This window comes from Sparus aurata, chromosome 8 (genome assembly GCF_900880675.1).
Source record: "Sparus aurata chromosome 8, fSpaAur1.1, whole genome shotgun sequence".
Classification (NCBI taxonomy): domain Eukaryota; kingdom Metazoa; phylum Chordata; class Actinopteri; order Spariformes; family Sparidae; genus Sparus; species Sparus aurata.
The window spans coordinates 9,638,026-9,656,076 of NC_044194.1; the positions used below are offsets into that span (position 1 = coordinate 9,638,026).

General features: G+C 43.9%; 2 protein-coding genes and 1 long non-coding RNA gene across 4 annotated transcripts; 2 read left to right on the forward strand and 1 right to left on the reverse strand.

The window, feature by feature from the left end:
* The first annotated feature begins 898 nt into the window (after window positions 1–898).
* Window positions 899–3,870, forward strand: LOC115586774 (glycine cleavage system H protein, mitochondrial-like). The gene is made up of 5 exons (XM_030426113.1): window positions 899–1,084; window positions 1,301–1,383; window positions 1,478–1,541; window positions 2,525–2,656; window positions 3,279–3,870. The coding sequence occupies exons 1-5, from the start codon at window positions 934–936 to the stop codon at window positions 3,374–3,376; spliced, it is 528 nt and encodes a 175-aa protein (XP_030281973.1). The 5' UTR covers window positions 899–933; the 3' UTR covers window positions 3,377–3,870.
* Window positions 3,871–13,189, reverse strand: LOC115586772 (deoxyribodipyrimidine photo-lyase). Of its 2 annotated transcripts, none has more exons than XM_030426110.1 (9): window positions 9,040–13,189; window positions 6,932–7,604; window positions 6,495–6,806; window positions 6,224–6,396; window positions 6,054–6,138; window positions 5,717–5,949; window positions 5,412–5,606; window positions 5,086–5,311; window positions 3,871–4,939 (listed from the first exon to the last, which is right to left on the reverse strand). In XM_030426110.1, the coding sequence occupies exons 1-9, from the start codon at window positions 9,271–9,273 to the stop codon at window positions 4,395–4,397; spliced, it is 2,676 nt and encodes an 891-aa protein (XP_030281970.1). In that variant the 5' UTR covers window positions 9,274–13,189; the 3' UTR covers window positions 3,871–4,394. The 2 variants fall into 2 exon arrangements, with proteins under 2 accessions (XP_030281970.1, XP_030281971.1); XM_030426111.1 differs by lacking the exon at window positions 9,040–13,189 and adding an exon at window positions 8,344–8,593.
* Window positions 13,190–13,445: 256 nt separating this feature from the next.
* Window positions 13,446–17,723, forward strand: LOC115586776 (uncharacterized). The gene is made up of 2 exons (XR_003984914.1): window positions 13,446–13,550; window positions 13,648–17,723. It is a non-coding gene; the product is annotated as an uncharacterized LOC115586776 (long non-coding RNA).
* Window positions 17,724–18,051: the final 328 nt, after the last annotated feature.

Here is an 18,051-nt window from a genome sequence, read left to right on the forward strand (position 1 = left end):
GGGTGAAGCATACCACCAGTAGGCTATAAATAAAAGTGAGCTCAGAGTGGAAAGAAGGTTGAAGCAAGCAAATAGCGGACAGTAAGGGAACGGTCATTTAATAAAAAAAAAAAAAGGAGCATTGGATCAAAATCAGGATGTTGAGGGCTGCTGAGAGTTTTAAGCATTTTGATTCATGTCTTTTTTTGGCAATTCAAGTTTTACACAAGTCAAAACTAACAGAAGTTAAAAAATATTATTTTTTGTATTATAACCTATACGGACAATTATCAATGTCATAATATTATCGTGATATGAGACTACCTATCATACTTTCTGATATCAGTATATGACAACATGGCTGAAGTGTTGTCTTTTCTTGGTTTTAAAGGCTGAGTCACAGTCAAGTGATGTCATTTTCTGAAATTGCGAGACTGTTCAACTTATTCTAATACATAAATTCCACATTACTGCAGATTATTAACCAAAAATGTCTTTGTGCACAACAGCAATATCAAAGTAGTATGTCCAAAATATTGTTATATTTGATTTTGTGGCCAATTAAGAGATTTAAATATATTGTATATCATGTATCGTGATGGAGCCTAAATAATATTGTGAAATTATTTTAAGCCCATACTGCCTGGCCCGAATATATATACTATAAAACATGTATCTTTGATGCTGTTTGTCTTGTTAATTGTGGCTGTTCAGGCACAGTTAAGCATCCTAATAGGATTTATCAGTGAATTGCCATAAAAATGAGGCCTGTCAGATCCACATATTTCCTCTGTAAGTCTCCTGGATCCAAACAGGACCCACCAAATCATCCAATAGAAGTTCTTTGATGCCAGTAGGTGTCTCGTGGCCAGCAGGAGGCAGTGACGCGCCGCCGCTGCGTCTCACCTGCAGGGAGAAGAAGTGGACCCACGCTCTCATCAGTCCGCGACAAACATGGCCGCCTGTGGGCTACTCCGCTCCCTCTCTTCCAACTTTTCCACAGTTTTGCCTTTACTTACCCGCTCGGCACCGCTTTCTCCGCTGCGGCTGGCATCTACACCTTATTTTGGAAGAACACTAACCTCTTCTAGCCGATTAGCAGCAGGTATTTCCACACGAACGTGTTTTATGGTAGCGTGTTAGCTAAAAGTCTCGGTAGCTAAGCTAGAGGGTAACGTTAGCTAAAGAAAAGGACACGAGAGCTGACGACGCTGTTGCGTGTCTTGTTTGTTTTCTTCTGCTGTGAGGGGATTGCAAAAATACTCTAAACTCTTTTGGTGGGAGTTTAGTTGTGTTCTGAGTCTGTTGTGTTTTCTTGCAGCACTTAAATTCACAGACAAACACGAATGGATTCGAGTAGGAGACGACGGGATAGGGACCGTCGGTATCAGCAACTTTGCGCAGGTAACATCCCTGTCCCGTGCACACACACTGAAGTACACACTAAAGTACACACTGAAGTACACGTGGTTGCTTCAACCTTTGACCTTGCTTTCAGGAGGCTCTGGGAGACGTAGTTTACTGTGGACTGCCAGAGGTGGGAACACAGCTGGCTCAGCAAGGTAAGAAGTTCAGTGCAGTGTGGCTCAGGCTCATATTACATAAAGCCTGATCTCATGCATCTCATCTGGAGAACTGATGATGCTCCACTCCTGGTTGAGCTGCAACTAACTCAAATGTATCAGTGTAGCAAATACTGTCACTAAGTTAAGATCAGTTACCTGCAATACAAGATTTTTGATCATTCTTGTACGGTAAGGTTAAACATGTGTTTTCACATGGCCTTGAAGGGTCCAAACTATTTTGTCATACAATTTTATCTTTTCACTGAGCAACATTAACATTGACGCCCCTATTCGCTTGATCAACACCCTGATTGATTATCTTATTTTATTAATATCACTAAATTTGATACATTATAGATGACGGTGCGGTAGCTACGCTTATTTTAGTTCAACCAATAGGCATCAGAAATGTCATGCGTTGGTTAATTTGCCCAGAAAATAAGTCATTAGTCCTAGGTACCTTATGTGTGCAGTTTTGATTGATGCATCTTGTGGTAAAATTAAGTGAACTTATTGCTCCTGTGGTTCAGCAAACATACAGCATTTAGTTGTAATCATGCCAAAGAACTAGAGCCTCATCCATCAACTGGCTGTTATTAACATATCACAGATATATCAGTCACCAAATATGTTGTGCAAAAATGTGCCAAGATGCTTGGAGTCATTTACACATATTTAGTTTCCAGTGAACTTTACTATTTGAGTGCACTGATGTCACCCATAACATGTCTTTGCCACAACTGGTTGATATCCACATTTGAAAGATCACTGCAATGACGTATTTATCAGCCAACATATCAAAAGCAGATTTATTTTTGCTTACTATTGGCACAGGCCGCAGAAATTGAGTAATTTTTCAGGTGCAACCAAAAACACCCACTTTAATTAAGGTCAACATAACATTTGTATTGTATTTGCTGGTGCTTTCTGTGTTGTTGCCGTGTCTCTGAAATATTTTATTCTTCGAATTATTTTCAAAGATGAGTTTGGAGCTCTGGAAAGTGTCAAGGCAGCCAGTGAGCTGTATTCCCCCTTGACTGGAGAAGTTGTAGAGGTCAATGAACTACTGGCCGACAAGCCTGGTCTGGTCAACAAATCCTGTTATAAAGACGGTAAGCACACACTTCAAAACACATTGTCCAGTCTATAAATGTCATTCTGTTATTTAGAGAAGGCCTCGGAAAGCTTCTGTAATGGGCTGTGAGGTTTAAGGAAACAGCTTAGAAGCCTTGTTATTGTTATTGAACAGTAGATGGCAGTAACGCACCATAACATAGAAGGCAGCCACTGGAGAGGAAGATGGGTTTGCCAGTGTTTTTACATTTCTTCATGTATCTATCTTTCCTCCCAAACAGCAACTATGTTTCCTTTAATTTAAAAATCTGAAAATCCACTTGGATGATATGATAAAACATTGTCTGCCTTTTGCTATTATAAGAATTACTTGGTGCTCTACAAAACGGGTATTTTTTATATGATGTTAATAATCACTTCACTATGCACTGATAATGTAATTTTGATAACTATAAAGGTAGAAATATTATAGACACAAATAATCTGACTTAAACAGGTTCAAAGTCGTCATACTGACAAAAAACTAGTTAAGCCATGGTTGGAAAACGTTGGTTGTGAGGTTAAAAATATGACACATGTATAAACGGGCTGAAATAGGCCAAGATAGTCATATATTGTCTTTGATGTCTAACAAACTAGATTATAACTGCTTTAATACAGGTTGGCTGATGAAGATGACTATTGCCAACCCTGCAGAGCTTGATGCTCTAATGGACGAGGCATCCTACGAGAGATACATCCGCTCCATTGAGGACTAACCCGACCCTAACCACAGCACTTATTTGTGTTCCTAATAAGTGTTAAGCTCCCTCTCTCCTTGTAAAGCACCACTGGCAGGGAGATCCTCAAGTTGTACCTGTGTCAGTTACAATGCTATGCTTAGCATCCACCAGGGGAGCTCAAAGGCTCCAGACTGCTGACCTGCCAGTGTTGTAGAGCTATGAACTTTAGGAATCCTTTATCTACTGTTTAAGACTGACATTAGGGGACTGGTCAGTCTGCACTGACTCAACATCCAATGTTGTTTTGTTGCAGCCTCAAATGCTCCAACAGCAGAGGATGAGACTCACGGTCCATAGAAGTTTCCAAGCATTTCAGTCAAAACTTGAATTTTTGTTCTAGGACATTGTTAGACTTTAAAAAGCACTTTGGTCATTACGGTATTAATAATAATGTTGGTCTACACTGCATGTTGACAGCAACACTGTAGACATGGGACCTGTATATTAGAAAATAAACATTTCCTCAAACATTGTGTTTTGTCATTTTTTATTCCCAAAGGTATAACTTCATATTATAAATCTTGGCAGTTTTTAAGAAATACTACTTGTCAATGTGCAGGTAATATGCAAAAACAGTCAGAGCAACGCATAATTATATTTGCATATTAAGTCATTGCATCACATAAAATGAATACAAAGAAAACTGTTTTAGTCGACCACCTGTGATATACACACAGTTTGTACAGCTTGTAGATCATACAAATTTAAAAAGGCACCCCAACAACCAAAATGAAAAATACAATATTGCAGTATTAAACATTTTCATACATGAGGCCAAGGAACCAGTGTTTGGCAACTGAGCAATGGATTCATACCAGCCTAATACCTGAGATTAAACTCTCGTGGAAGAAGTTATGAGCATTTTGCAAATCTGTCTCTTTCATCTACTTTTCTCTTCATCCTCCCTTTCCTATTCTGTAACGTTTCACTATTGTGCATTATACTTTTGACTGTCTGTCTTAGAACCTGTAAACATTCAGTCTTGATCACTAGGTCACCTGAGTGAGGTGACCGCCCCACCAGGTACTACAGAAAACCTGTCCTTGGCTATTGGAGTTCGCCTGGCTCTGCCCCGAGGTGCAGCAGGCCGAGGGAGTCCCTCCATCCTGCGATAATCACTCTCCAGCCTCTCCCTCCTCTGGGTTCCCTCATACATCACGCTGGTAGTAAAGTCTCTCTCGTTAAGGAAGGCGATGGTCTCATCCCTCTTGCGGCTCACGTATCCTTTCAGGACAGCGTTGTAGGGGTTAGATGCTGCATCTGCGTCTGGATCTTCTAGCTGGTGTTTGAATTCCATGCGGGTGATAACAGGCAGCAAGAACTGTTTCCCTGTTGTCACCACACCCCCATCGCTGTGTGATAAGCCCAAAGCCTCAGAGACCAGGCGTTGGGGCAGAGGCACCAGATCACAGCCTGAGCGCTTGTCCACATACTGTCCAAACTTTTTCCGCACCACAGCAACATCATGCAGAGACTGAGTCCTCCGCTCCTCCAGGTCTGTAACTACTCGCTCGGGATATGTCTGGCCAAACACCACACCTAAAGAGTGAGGAGAGCAAGGAAAGAAGATTTATACAAATAGTTGTATACTGTGGGGAGCAATTTTTCTAAATAAAAGCATGCTTTTGCACTGAAAAAAATCATTTAATCAAGAATATTGTGAAGCAGACTGTTAACTTTCTCACCAGAACGTCGAAGCATAGACGCGGGACATTTCCAGGGTTTGTGAATAAGCTCATCAGGCAGATCTGCAAGTTCAGGGCACCATTTCCTGACATAGCTGCCGCAGGGGTCACAGGTCATTGCTGCGTCAACGGGGTGCATGACAAAGTTCCAGTGATCCAGACCACACATGCCCCCGTTCTGCCACATCATAGCATCTATGGCAACATCTGCATCCACTAGGGTGTCCTAAACACACATACAATTGGTGAGTAGTACTTACTTACAGTATTACACTCAGCATTGCTGTATGATATCTGTGTGCGAGCATGTTGTGCCAGCGTCTCACCTGGAACCAGCGATAGCCTTCTTGCCAGGGCAGGTGGAGGTATGCTATGAGAAAGGATGCCACCACATGTCTCATGTAGTTGTTCATCCAGCCTGTCAGCCACAGCTGCCTCATGGCTGCATCCACCAGAGGGTAGCCTGTTCGCCCTCGCTGCCAGGCCTTCAGGTGGCCACGATCGCTGCTCCACCGCAGGGCCTGCAAATACCAGTGGGCGAGTAAGACTTAGAATAGAGTGATAAAAGGCTTAAAATCTATTCTTTACTTAATATTAATGTGCTATCAAAATATCCAAAGCCTAACTCTACCTTGTATGGAGGTCTGAGTGATTCCCAGGGGAGGTCAGGAAACAACGTTAGCTGCCAGTAAGCCAAATCCCTCCACGCCAGTTTGCGCTGGAACTTCGGCGGGCGACAGCGTGCCCCTTTGGCGTCCCACAATAACCAGCGCGGGCTGAGCTGACCAAAGTGAAGGTATGGAGACAAACTGCTGGTATTTGGCGCATCAGCCCTGCCTGACTCTTTTTCATATCTGTACACACCTAGGACACATGAGAGAATCATATGAGATTGTTAACGCCTCGCTTCATAACATTCCTCCAAACATTCTTCGATGTATGTACAATTTGCACAGCAGGTGTCTCACCATCTTGAAGAAAGGCTTCTAGTCGTGCATGCGCTCCTTCCTCACTGAAGTCCCAGGCTTTACGAATGTTAGCTGCCCAGTCAATCTGAAATGAACACAAAAAAATGAATCACGTCACGATCTGATCTAAATCTGATCCAGGGCCGTACCTCTTTACTACAGTTACTGACCGTTGTGCCATCCTTTCTGCGGGGCATGCGTGCCAGTCCTAGCGTGTCCAAAGAGACACCCTGAGGCCAGTTGGAAGGTGCGGGTAGAGATCCAGGAGGGTCCAAGGGAGCCCCTAACGCAGAACCTGGGTTCTGACTGCAGCAGCTCATGTAGTGAGACACTGAACCTATTCCTACATCAAGAAAGGAAAAAGTTCACCAGGTCAACGGCTGCAATCACCATACAAGTGTTGATATTAACCACGAATATCTAAACAAGGTTAGCACTAACCTCTGAGTCCCACACCCTCCGTGCTGACAGAGTAGGGGTCTTTGAGACAGTACGAGTCGAACATTTTGCATTCAACACCGTCTTTCTGCAGAGCTGACACCACCGCATCATCCCTCTCCTTCAGCCATGGCTCATACAGAGCGTTCGCCACGACTGTTCTTGCTCCTGTCTCCTTTACCAGCTCCTTAAGGGTGTGCACAGAAGATCCAACCCCACTTCTCTCTCTGTTTGCCTTCAGGAAGACAAGATGGCTGCCAATGCTCTCCAGAGATGAAGAGAAACAAGACAAAGCTTGATGAAGCCAGTATTTACCTGTGATAATATAAAAAACAGGTGATTAGACAACCTTTAGGAGCCTTTAAAATAAATATGCTGTCGATCTGTGAAGTTATTAAAACCACCACAAAAGGCAGTCACTGATTCTTCAGTCAACTTACAAGCTCCCCCCATGGCCACTGTTATTCCAGGTCCCTCCTCTTCCTCAGGGCTCCAGATGAAGACAGGGATGACTGGTGCGCCAGCCTCCAATGAGCCAATGAGAGCAGGGTTGTCACAAAGCCGCAAGTCCCTCCTGAACCACAGCAGCACCGGCGGCTGCGCTGATGGAGAACAGGGCAAACCTACAACCTGCTGTCCGGCGCCTTTACGCCGCTGTCGCCTGTTTTTAGAGCGTTTAGGTTTCTGTGATTCGGTCAAATCTCCCACATCCATCATTTGGTTGTCTTCTTCACCTGTGGCTTGCTTGGAAATTGAGCCAGACAGTCTGGAGACACATTCAGTCTTACTTGTCCCTGGTGTCTCCTTATTACATTTGTAAACATGTGCGCTTTCCTGAAGCCCGGTCTCTCGGGTTGTTTGTGGTGGGCTCGACTTGACCCAGGGAGCACCTCGTGACGAGTTGGTGTTTTTTCCTCTGCCAACTACATCTGCTAGCTGGGCGTGGCTGCTTCCCTGAGGCTGAGTTACTGAGGCCAATTGAACAAAGCGTCTCTGATTCGGTCTGTCTCCTGGTTGCTGAGGCGGAGAATCTTGGCTGGGAGTTGACAGCCGGTGGTCTTTCATCTCCAGTAGAGAGAGAGCCAGTGCAAGTTCCAGTTCATCATCTTCAGTCTGCAGGTTTATCAGGACAACTCATTAATATCACTGTTAAAGCAACTCCTTACTGGGGTTACGATGACAAACGTCAGGTTCAATATTTATGACTAACAAACTGTGTGTTAAAGCATAACTTGTTTTTCAAAAGTCTTTTGCAACATTTCCTTTGGAGAAAATGATGAGAGGGACTCAAATACATACTAAATAGTTAAAATAAGTACTGTTTCACCTGTAAGAGCAGATCAACATACACCATTGTCATTCTTGTTAGTGACTGGCGAGCACTGATAATTAACAGACTAATACATAGTATGTTTGTTAAACTTATATTCAGTACTTAAGTTGGGTCATTTTCAACATAGGTTTAATCAGCTAGAATATCAGAAAACACCTGGTTGTGCAGGTGTTAAATATCCTTGCAGTAATTAGTTCTGATTACTAAAATAGAGTACACATTTCATATTGATTTCTACTAATACATTAATTAAATCACAGAGGCCCAAACTACAGGCTTTCCCTATCCATTATTTATATCCAAGAGGTTGCTGTTATTGCCAATATTTCCCATTTATATGACAAATGTAGGTTAATATTAACGTAAAGGAATAAATCTTTGTTGTTTTTATACTGCTAACCTAGCTTAAACAAGGTGGTATGTTGAGACACAGGTAATTTAAACCTATTATAACTTGAAATACACGTTTTTACGATTTAAACTTTTTTCCTTATAGCCCATTCTTCACTTTCAACTCACTTTATGGTGCATTTGGTCCAAGAAAGACAAAATAGTGTGACTTAAAACCGAGGATTAGCTGCTGCTAGCACACGAGCTAACACAAGCTAGCTGTATTTGTGAGGTACTAGGAGCAGGTAAGTTAACGTCAACCTGAGTGGACTGCAGGAGGAACTGGTGAACGTATTAGTATATTTAGAAGATTAATTTCTCGTTCAAAAAAGGGTGAAATGTCAATGAAAGTGACACTTAATTTGTCCAGAATGACGCATCCAAAAATGCCTATATTTTTTATTTCTGCTTAAGTTGACGTAACTTAACTTGCTAGTTGTTTGCTAACACGTTAGCCATAGCAAATTCACTCACAAGTTAATGCTAATTTGGGGTACCATATTTGTGTCTCTTGTACTGGTCAGTAATTACTAAATGTAGCTTCAATGGGTAAGTAAGACACACGGACCAACTTTATTTAACTTAACTTAAAAAACAGTTGTTCTACTTGGTTCTCACACGCTTTGAACACTAAAATATACTTTTACTTGCCTCTTCTATGTATATTAATATTATTACAGGTGACATCTGATTTTCTGTCTCTTTTCTTTTTGATGTTCTTTCATCTGTACCATTGAGCCCCGTGTATACCTCTGTCCTAATGAAAGACTGCTATAACAACAGTATAGTGACATGTAAAGTCAGTAACGTTAAGCCATCACTGACCTTAGAGAAATACTCCCTGTAGATGGAGGTGAGGGTGGAGTGCAGGGAGCTGTTGGCCGTGGACAGAGGCTGGATGAGGGACAGAAACTGCGACCGGGTCTCCTGGTGACCCAAGGCGGACACGCACATCGCAAAGAACCACTCTGGATCCTCTCGACCCACCAGAACTTCCCTCAACATCTTCCTCACCAAGGCTTTACTGTCCTCGGCACCAGCCGCTGCTGCAGGAGGCATCTTCAAGTGAAAGGTGACGATAAACCCTACCTGTAAATGTCTGCAAAACTCCTGAGAGCTTGAAATAAGTCTAGTGCATCGCTAAAACTCAAATATGAGGCGTCGCACGTCCTGTAGCTGGCTGTTCCCTGTAGTGGTTACCAAACAGCTGATGCTTGAGTTACACAAGCCATGTGTTTGTGTTTTGTAACCTGCAAAGTTGTGTAACAGGTGTATGTCACCAGTAGGGGGCGCACCAGTCTCATAAATACGAGCCATGAAGGGGATGCTCATGAAACCCATGGGTGCGTGGCTGTTTTCTCCTGTGCATGTAAGTAACAGTTGGGATTCCCTGTTTACATTTCATTAATTTGACACCAGGGAAGAGTGATATAGATAGAGTCAATGCTACAGGAATGTATGTTTTGTTAATATCTTTCACTCTCTCTCTCTCCGGTTCATCTCCCTGTCACTCCTCAAATCATCAAATCACACATCTCATCTACAATGTGTCATGACAGAAGGTCCCCACAAGCCAAATCCAATCCAATAAAAAGATTCCTTGGTTCAATTTGAAATTGATGTGCAAAATGCCGGGAGGACATCTCCCTTAAGACAATAATTCTAGCATTTTTGCATAGCCCTTCATCTTGACAGGAATGTGGTCCTTTTCAAGTGCGCCCCGTGATGTGAGACTGGAAAACAAAGCCAGGAGACACTATACCCAGCAGTGAATTTTTAATCACGGTCTGTATTCACGCCGTCGAGGGGTTGCTAAGTAATTGATTTTTTTTTTTTTAATGAGACCCTGCGTAAGCGTTTGAATGTACGCAGCGGGGAACAATAATTTGAGACACTTGTGGACCAAACTCTGAAATGCTTTGTGTGGCTGGTAATCTCCATGAATAGTCGTATATGACTAAATGTGTTTTTTGTCCATGCCAAAGTGTTGTCAAGTGTCCGTCTAAAATGTGACACAACGTCTTCATGTACAAGGACATGGGAGTCTCAATTATTCAGGCTTTTGTCTGAGAAGTAGTTGGAGTGAATGAAGGGAAGATGTGTTGAGAGCTGTGGTATGTGGCGAGAGCCGGACGGGAAGAGGGGGAAAGAGAGAAAGAGATTGAGAGAGAGAGAGAATCAATAGTGTTTAGACAGAGAAGTGGAGTCTAAGTGTGTGATCAATAGAGAGCAGAGAGGAGAGATTAGCTGCTTTTCTCTCTCAAACTAACACTGACAAATTGGCGAATTGGTGTATCGGCCCTTGGGCTAAACGGATTGACCTGCTGTTTCCATGTTCCACCATGTACTGTCAATAAAGATCTGTGTTCATTGTGGCTCTCAATGAAGAGAGTGAATGAAGCTCCGGAAAAGAGGAAAAGGGTGAAAGGAAGAACGGGAAACAGAGAGGTGAAAACAGGGGAAAAAAGCAAAGTGCAGCTCAGGTGCCCGAGAAGCCTCGATCCTCACAAAATGCCCGCACCTTTGTCTCATTAACACATCCGCGCACTCACATGTGCATCCTCGTGCACATTGTTATAAAACCATAATAACGTCTCCAGGAAAATTAATGGAAAGACAGATTAAAAACTAAGTGAGGAGAAACGGGCCACTGGTGTAGCTATTTGCAACTCATAAATCATTCTGACACACCCACGCGCAGGCAGACACACGCATAGACACACACACCCCTACAAACACACACACACGTACTGTAATTAACCACAGGCTATTTACTCTCTCCTGCTGTAAATTAGACATGCAGACACAGTTATTACATTAGGGGGATCTGCCATGCAGAATACTAACAGGAGGAGGAGGGGGACACTGGTATACACAACAAACTGCTCATACAAACATAAACACACACACATACACAAGAAAGAGGGTATGGAAGAATCATAGACTGACGGGAGTGAAAATGAAGCTGCAGCACAGAGAATAGGGGCCCCCAGCTCTTTGTTCCCTGCTGCATTTCATTATCTGAAACGCCAGCCAACACACACGACACACACACACACACGCACACACAATGCACCTCCCCCTTCCCTAAAGCTGTCTGCCTCCACTCCATGCACGCAGCACAAAAAAGAGGAAAATAGAGATACTGCGTCAGTGCCATTCACTGGCATCTGGACTCGGTCATGACAAGCATGTCTGCATGGTCATCCCGAGCAGATCAGCCGGTCCAGAAGCTGCTCTGAGTTCCCCTTCAACCTTGCGCTTTCCCATAAATTCTATTTTAAGCAGGACAATAGGAGATAAGGACTTGATTAAAGCAAGTATTGATACTCTGTCTTGGGTGGCTTGTCTCCATTTAGTTCATCTGAAGTTTTTTCCTTTTTTTTTCTCCCCGGCAGTCCACCTCCATCTGTTTGTGTGTGTGTCCTCTGGTTCCCCCTACCTTCCTCACCCCTCTCTGTCCCTCTGTTTTCCCACGGTGATCGATAGCTCATTACAATCATTGACTGCGGCTCATCAGCACCTGTTAAGGTCTGGAGAGACAGAGAAGGTGCATGTGCGTCGGAGAGTGTGCGTTGTGTGATGCAAGCATATTGATAAATAGAAAAGAACAGTCTTGAATGAGTCTGGGGCGAAGTTTGACGTTTGAATGGTTATTTTCTGATTCACATTCATCGCCGGGGGTATCTAGCTTGTCGCCGCTTTATGGTCCGTGGTCTTGGGGAACATCTTATTATGCAACTCACGTGGGTACCATGGTTTGTTGCTATGGTGATTGCCAAGGGAGCCAGAGTATTATAGGTGTTTATCCTAGACAGGAGCAAGGCTACTCACCGTCTATCAGGACACGCTTCAATTTACCACACAGTTTGGACCACACATTAAGATCAAAACAGTCACAGAGGGACAAAGGGAGAAACCTAGCATAACATAGTCAAGTGCGGATGAGATTTAGTGGATAGATTATTCAGTATTCATATTCCTGGAAGAAAGACCTTGCTCAAACACTCAGCTGTTGGTTTAATGCGTCACTGCAGGGTTTGTTTTTGGAGAGGACAGGCAGTGAGCGAAAAATAAGCAAACAGAGAAAATAAGAGAGAGATTCTGAGAGACTGTTAAAAATCGTTGAAGACGGCAAGGAGAAATGTGTAAAATATGCTAAATAAATAGACAATAGCGAGACCTCAAGAAGTCCCTCTTGGATTCATTCACAGGATGTGGTCTAAGAAAAGAGGAGAATTGGCGTAAGGGTGTGAAGTTTTAAGGAAAGGGGATATAAATAGAGTGAATACAATAGAGGACTGAAAAGAGAACAAGTCTCTGAGCCCATGCATAAATTACACACATCATTTACATATTCATTATGTTTTGTGTACTAATGAGAGTATTTGCTTAATACCTCCACCACCACTGGCAGCTTTTGTTCGACACGAGAGATTTGAAAGAGGAGAGCAAAAAAAAAAGAAAAACAAGGGAGCAGGGGTCATCTTGGTAAAATGGGCGAAGTCAATGGTTCACAATCGATTTTTACTGATAATCACATCAATCGTATTCCCGTGTAGTGAGTGCATGAACAAGCACAACCTGCACAAGGCTGTTAAGAGATGTGAAACAAAGCACACAAGATGGGGGGGTTGGTAAAAGTTAATTAAAACAACACAAGCTTTCGCCAAACTCTCGTCATCTCTCTCTTCTTGTCTCGGTGGAATAAGTAAGCGCTGTGGTAATTACCTACCGGGCACTCACTCAGAGCATTCCTTCAGGTGCCAAAAAAAGTCTCCCAAATGACAACAGAGGCCGACGATTTGCGGCGATCATTTAAGAAATGAAACGCTATATTTATTCCAATTAAGTAATGTTGTGTACATATACAAACGCACCATTTCATACACACAGAGAGACTAAATGATTCAGAAAGTGCATGAATGAAACGAGGGGAAGAGAGAGGGATGGAAATGTAGAGACAGGGGGAAGGGCAACGGAGGGATGAGCTACAAATGAGAGCGATGGCGGTGGCAGGTTGGCACAGTGCCATCCAGTCAGGACTTGAGCGGGGGCGGGCATGGGCATGGGCGAAGGGGCGAGGAGAATAAGAATGGAAGAGGAAGGGAAACAGACCTCCATACTACTACCATGGTGCCACCTTGGCACAGGCACAATGAAGCGGGATACAAGCCGCGGAATGGGCAGAGAAGAGGAAGGTGTAGGAAATATCAGAGGACAGCAGAGCATGGAAGTGAGCAAGATGCCAGCAGACAGAGGATGAGTCAGATGTAGATTAATGAAGGGAAGCGTAGAAGGATTTTGAAGAGAGAAATGGATGATACTATGAAACTGTAAGGGCTAACTCCGTGATGACCATTGATCGTACAAAGGAAAACATCGGCGGAAAATCCTGCTTTCGGTAATTTTTCCGATTTTTCTTTCTCCCAGTGCCAGCTGCTGCATGCCAGCCGGCGGGCACCATGCCAGCCTGCAGTCGTGGCATAACCGAAGCGATCAACGCGGTCGACGGAGAACTGTCGTAGTTGAAGACAAGGAGACTCACCTCGGAGGATTTGCTGCTAATCACCGTTTGTTTGCTTGGACAAAGCCAAGAAGAGGTGCCCAGGCAACGGTTGCCAGCGATTCTGTGATGGCATCTTTTCAGGGTGGCGAGGGCACAGGGAGGAAGATGGCACGCAGCCAAGACAACACAACACACACATTTGCAAACAGAAACCTCCATACGGCGAGCAGAACATTTCGGATGCCTTACATGTTTTGGCGATGGCATCCCCTCAAGGGACAGAGACGAGGAACAGAGATGGCACCATGCCAGATGCAAACTGGGAGGCATTCGCGGGCGCCACCAGAAGCTCTGCAAAAGCGTAGTAAACGCGGACACAAAATCATAGCAGAAGGTTGGGACCAGCCACAAACGCAACTGTGGTGCGAGTATGGGATAAAAACCATTTCCTGACTGCCAACTCTACTCAGTGCCAACTGCTGCACTGGAAGGAAGCTGCTGCCCATTACAAAGAACCAAGACTAGGGATCATACCATTCCAGTACGAAGAGAAGAAGAGGAAGAGAAGAGGAATAATGAGCAAAATTAATAGAGGATATAGTGGAAGAAAAATACGAGGAATTTTGTGCTTAACGAAGAACAGTGGGAGTGGGTGGACAAGGATGATGAAGAGCCTCTTTCCTGCACATGCACACCTGGGATGTTCTTAAAGGGATATCCCCTCACACTGCTGTGTGAGTCAAAGGGAGGGATGTGTTGGCATCATCTCCAGGGTGTCAAGCTGTGTTTCTGTATTGCCAGTCAGGGAGGGTGCTGCAGTCGTCAGGGGCGGGCAACTGTCTGGGCATCTCATCTGCAGCTAATTAACAGCCACACACTAATTCTAACAGCCGATCATAATTAGCGATTTAATCGCTCGTCAACGCTTTTCTCCCCCCTTAAATTGTGCCTCCTATTTGGACACGTGCGGATAAGCTAAGGAACGCCGGATCCCCCCTCCCTCCCCTCCTTCTCGTCCTTCTTTCCTTCATCCTTGGCTCCAGACTCCAGTGGGATCTTAATTAAGCCTGGGCTTCATTATGCAAATGGAGTACAATAAACGACAGCAGAGGTGGAGCTGGATCCAGACTGAAACGGAACGGTGGGAGGGGGAGCACTGGAAGAGGAAAATGAAGAGATTTGGAAGGTTACCAAAATCGTCTATGTGATGTTATGACATTACAGTAACTGTTCATTGTTTTGACATGTACAGTGTGTCTTTGGTGTGTCACGACCACGTGTGGTGGGAGAAGCAACACTTTGTGATCTGATGCTCCTTCTCTGTTGCCATTGGAGAAACTTCTCTGAAATAACACTGGATACGCAGAATGTCATCTCTCACAAAGAAAATTCATAAGGGAATGGTGACAATGAACCCCTTAATATCACCAGTTGGCCGGTGTCGTGGATATGAAGAAAGATGGTAAAGATAGGCAGAGAGAAAGGAGGCAGACAGAAACACTGACGGTGGCAGCAGCATGGCAGCTAATGTCATCTCAGTTTAATCATCGCATGGGATCATGGGGTTCATGAAAATTCATTTGCATATCATTAAACAGAGAGAGGTTATTTGGTGCGGGCAGCCAAAATGGGATTGGATGAAGGAAGGGAGAAAAAAAAGGCAAATGGAGGGACTCGTTATTAAACAGCAATGTTTTATAGTCCGCCAGCCGATTCATTTAATTTGGGCGTAATTAAAATGTGTCAGACTCAATCAATCATTCCAACAGGGATACTATCAATGTTTCAGTCTGAAAAAAGACTAATCAGTTGATATGCGGTCGGACATTTTCCAATAACAGTCTAAGTGCTTTAGTCTACTTTGAGCTTGACCCATCCACTCGCTTTTCTCATTTATCTGAAGGAGTGTATCAAAACATCCATTGTGACTTCTATGTATTGTGTCAAGACATGTCTATCTCTGACAGGTGGTGATGCCACTCTGTGTTAGTCAGTAAGAGGATAGCTCACACTGTCTTTTTGACCTTAGTAGCAAGCTGTCAGCTGTGTGTATGGATGTGCATGCATACATGCATTTCTCATTTGCATAAGTGATGTAATTAGACCACCCTTTCACATGCAGATCAGTTTGACAACATGGCAATCACTCCAACACACACATACAGCCATGCGCGCACACACACACACACAAACACACGCGACAGCACACGCTTACTGCCGTGACCAGCACCATATCATGGGGAGTCTGTTGTCTGTGAGCAGAGAGTGTAAAGATTAACATAATCCAGCTAATAAGTGTGAGTAATATTCACACAGTGACGCGTGGCGTAGACACTGTCCTGCTGATGCGTATTTGTATCTCATTATAGATGTAAAGTACTGAAGGGGGGCCGACACAGGAGGGGGGTGCCAGTGTGGATGGGGGATGGTGAGGGGTCACAAAAAAAGTGTGGGCCGGAATATAAAGACACCAAAGAATGACAATGAACAGCAGTATTTTTTTTTATAAAGTTATTCTATCCACTCTTTCTGCAGAGGGCTGATGGAGTATAAAGACAGATTACACAGGGTACCTCATAACTGAGATGCTGGAGATCGGTATAGGAAGTCTTTCAAATGTCTCCATAAAATCAGAGAGACAATTTCACTCATTTGCCCGTTCGGATACTGTACTAAGAAGGCACAGAGTGTCAGTTTTTGTGGCAGAACGTAGGAATTATAAATAGAGTGTATTTGCGCTTGCAGGCTAGCTCTGCCACATGATTGATTAGGATGGTGTGACAACCATTAAAAAGTCATTTAAAAGATGGATAGGGACCACATTTCCAAATAAAAACCACTTTATACCTGATGAAGTGCTGAACAAACTCTCCTTCAAAGACATTTACTGATTACTCCCGGTGTGTGAGTGAGTGTGGAAGCACCCATATACTTTGTGTAGCTCTGCATCAGCTATAGAACATACCAAAGCAGTCTTAAGGACACAGTAGGGCAGCTGTAGTGGTTTTCACCTTTTTAAAAACTGAAATCAGATTGCAATTTTTAGATTCAAAGACACGGCATGATGTTCATTTGGTTGGGGGCGTAATCTCTACGTGTACACACAGTGCCACAAACAGGCCGCCACGCGCACACTGATTGAAATGTATCTGATAGCACAGCGTCGCCTCGACTGAAGCTTTATCCAAAGAAGCAGAGCTGTGTCTAAATGTGCGAATGTATTTCAGCTCTGTCTCTTTAACTCAAGGCTCCACCACAGCAGCATGCTTTGGGATTCATGCATAAACATGAGCTGGCCTTTCAGCTCTCTCCTCACATAACCAATCTAAATCTAAATGAGCCCCCACTACAGATACACCAGCAGGCAATGACATTACACCCCCCCCCACCCCAGCCCCAGCCCAACCCCCTACTCTACCCTACTACCCCCAGCGACACATATACACCAGCAGGCAATAATTTCACGCCGTCCCTCAAAGCCCCCCCTCCATCTCCTATGCGCACACACTCGTACCCCTTTTTGCCGCAACCCCACCAGCTGCACAGTACTCATTTGATTAAGAGGGGGAGGACAGGGAGAAGGAGAAATGGTGGGGGATCACTTTATCAGGATGACTTTCTAAGATGGCTATCATCAGCTCCGAAGCTATCTCAAGCCCTTTTTCTGTGTTTACTTTGCTATTGTCCTCTCCGTCTATCTGTTTGTCTTCTCCCTGCAACCCTGATCAGAATTGTTTCACAGATATGTTTCCTGTGTTGTCGCATTTATGTGTAATGGTTAAATGAATGGCTCGCTGCTGGAGAACTGGGAGAAGATACCAGTTTGTGCTTGAGACTCTGAATGAACAACACTTTCTTTTATTGTAGTTTTTCCTCTCTGCCTTGCCTTGCCTTGCCTTGCCTTGCCTAGTTTTTTTCTCTCTGACAAGTTGTCTTGTCAGCCACTGGAAAGTTTTGCTCAACAAAAGAACAAAATAATAAAATCTGCTCAAGCAACCTACGCTTTGGTCTTTGAAATGTTGCATATGAAAATCTGTGTCCTAAATGTGCTGTAGTGTGCAATTTTCCTCCCCTCTCTCCTAGAGTCGTAAAACACATTATCATCAGGAGCAGCAGCAGAAGCAGCAGTGTAATTCATCCGAGGTCGTTAATATTCATCATATCATTTAGTCACAAAGGAAACTCATCTGGCTGAATGTCACAGATGTAATTAATGAAGTGACCCCAGAGGTCATGGCTCCATTCACCAAACGCCTTCCACACACAGTTGTGTTACACACACACACACACACACACACACACCGTTGCACATCAAAAGCCTTCCAGCC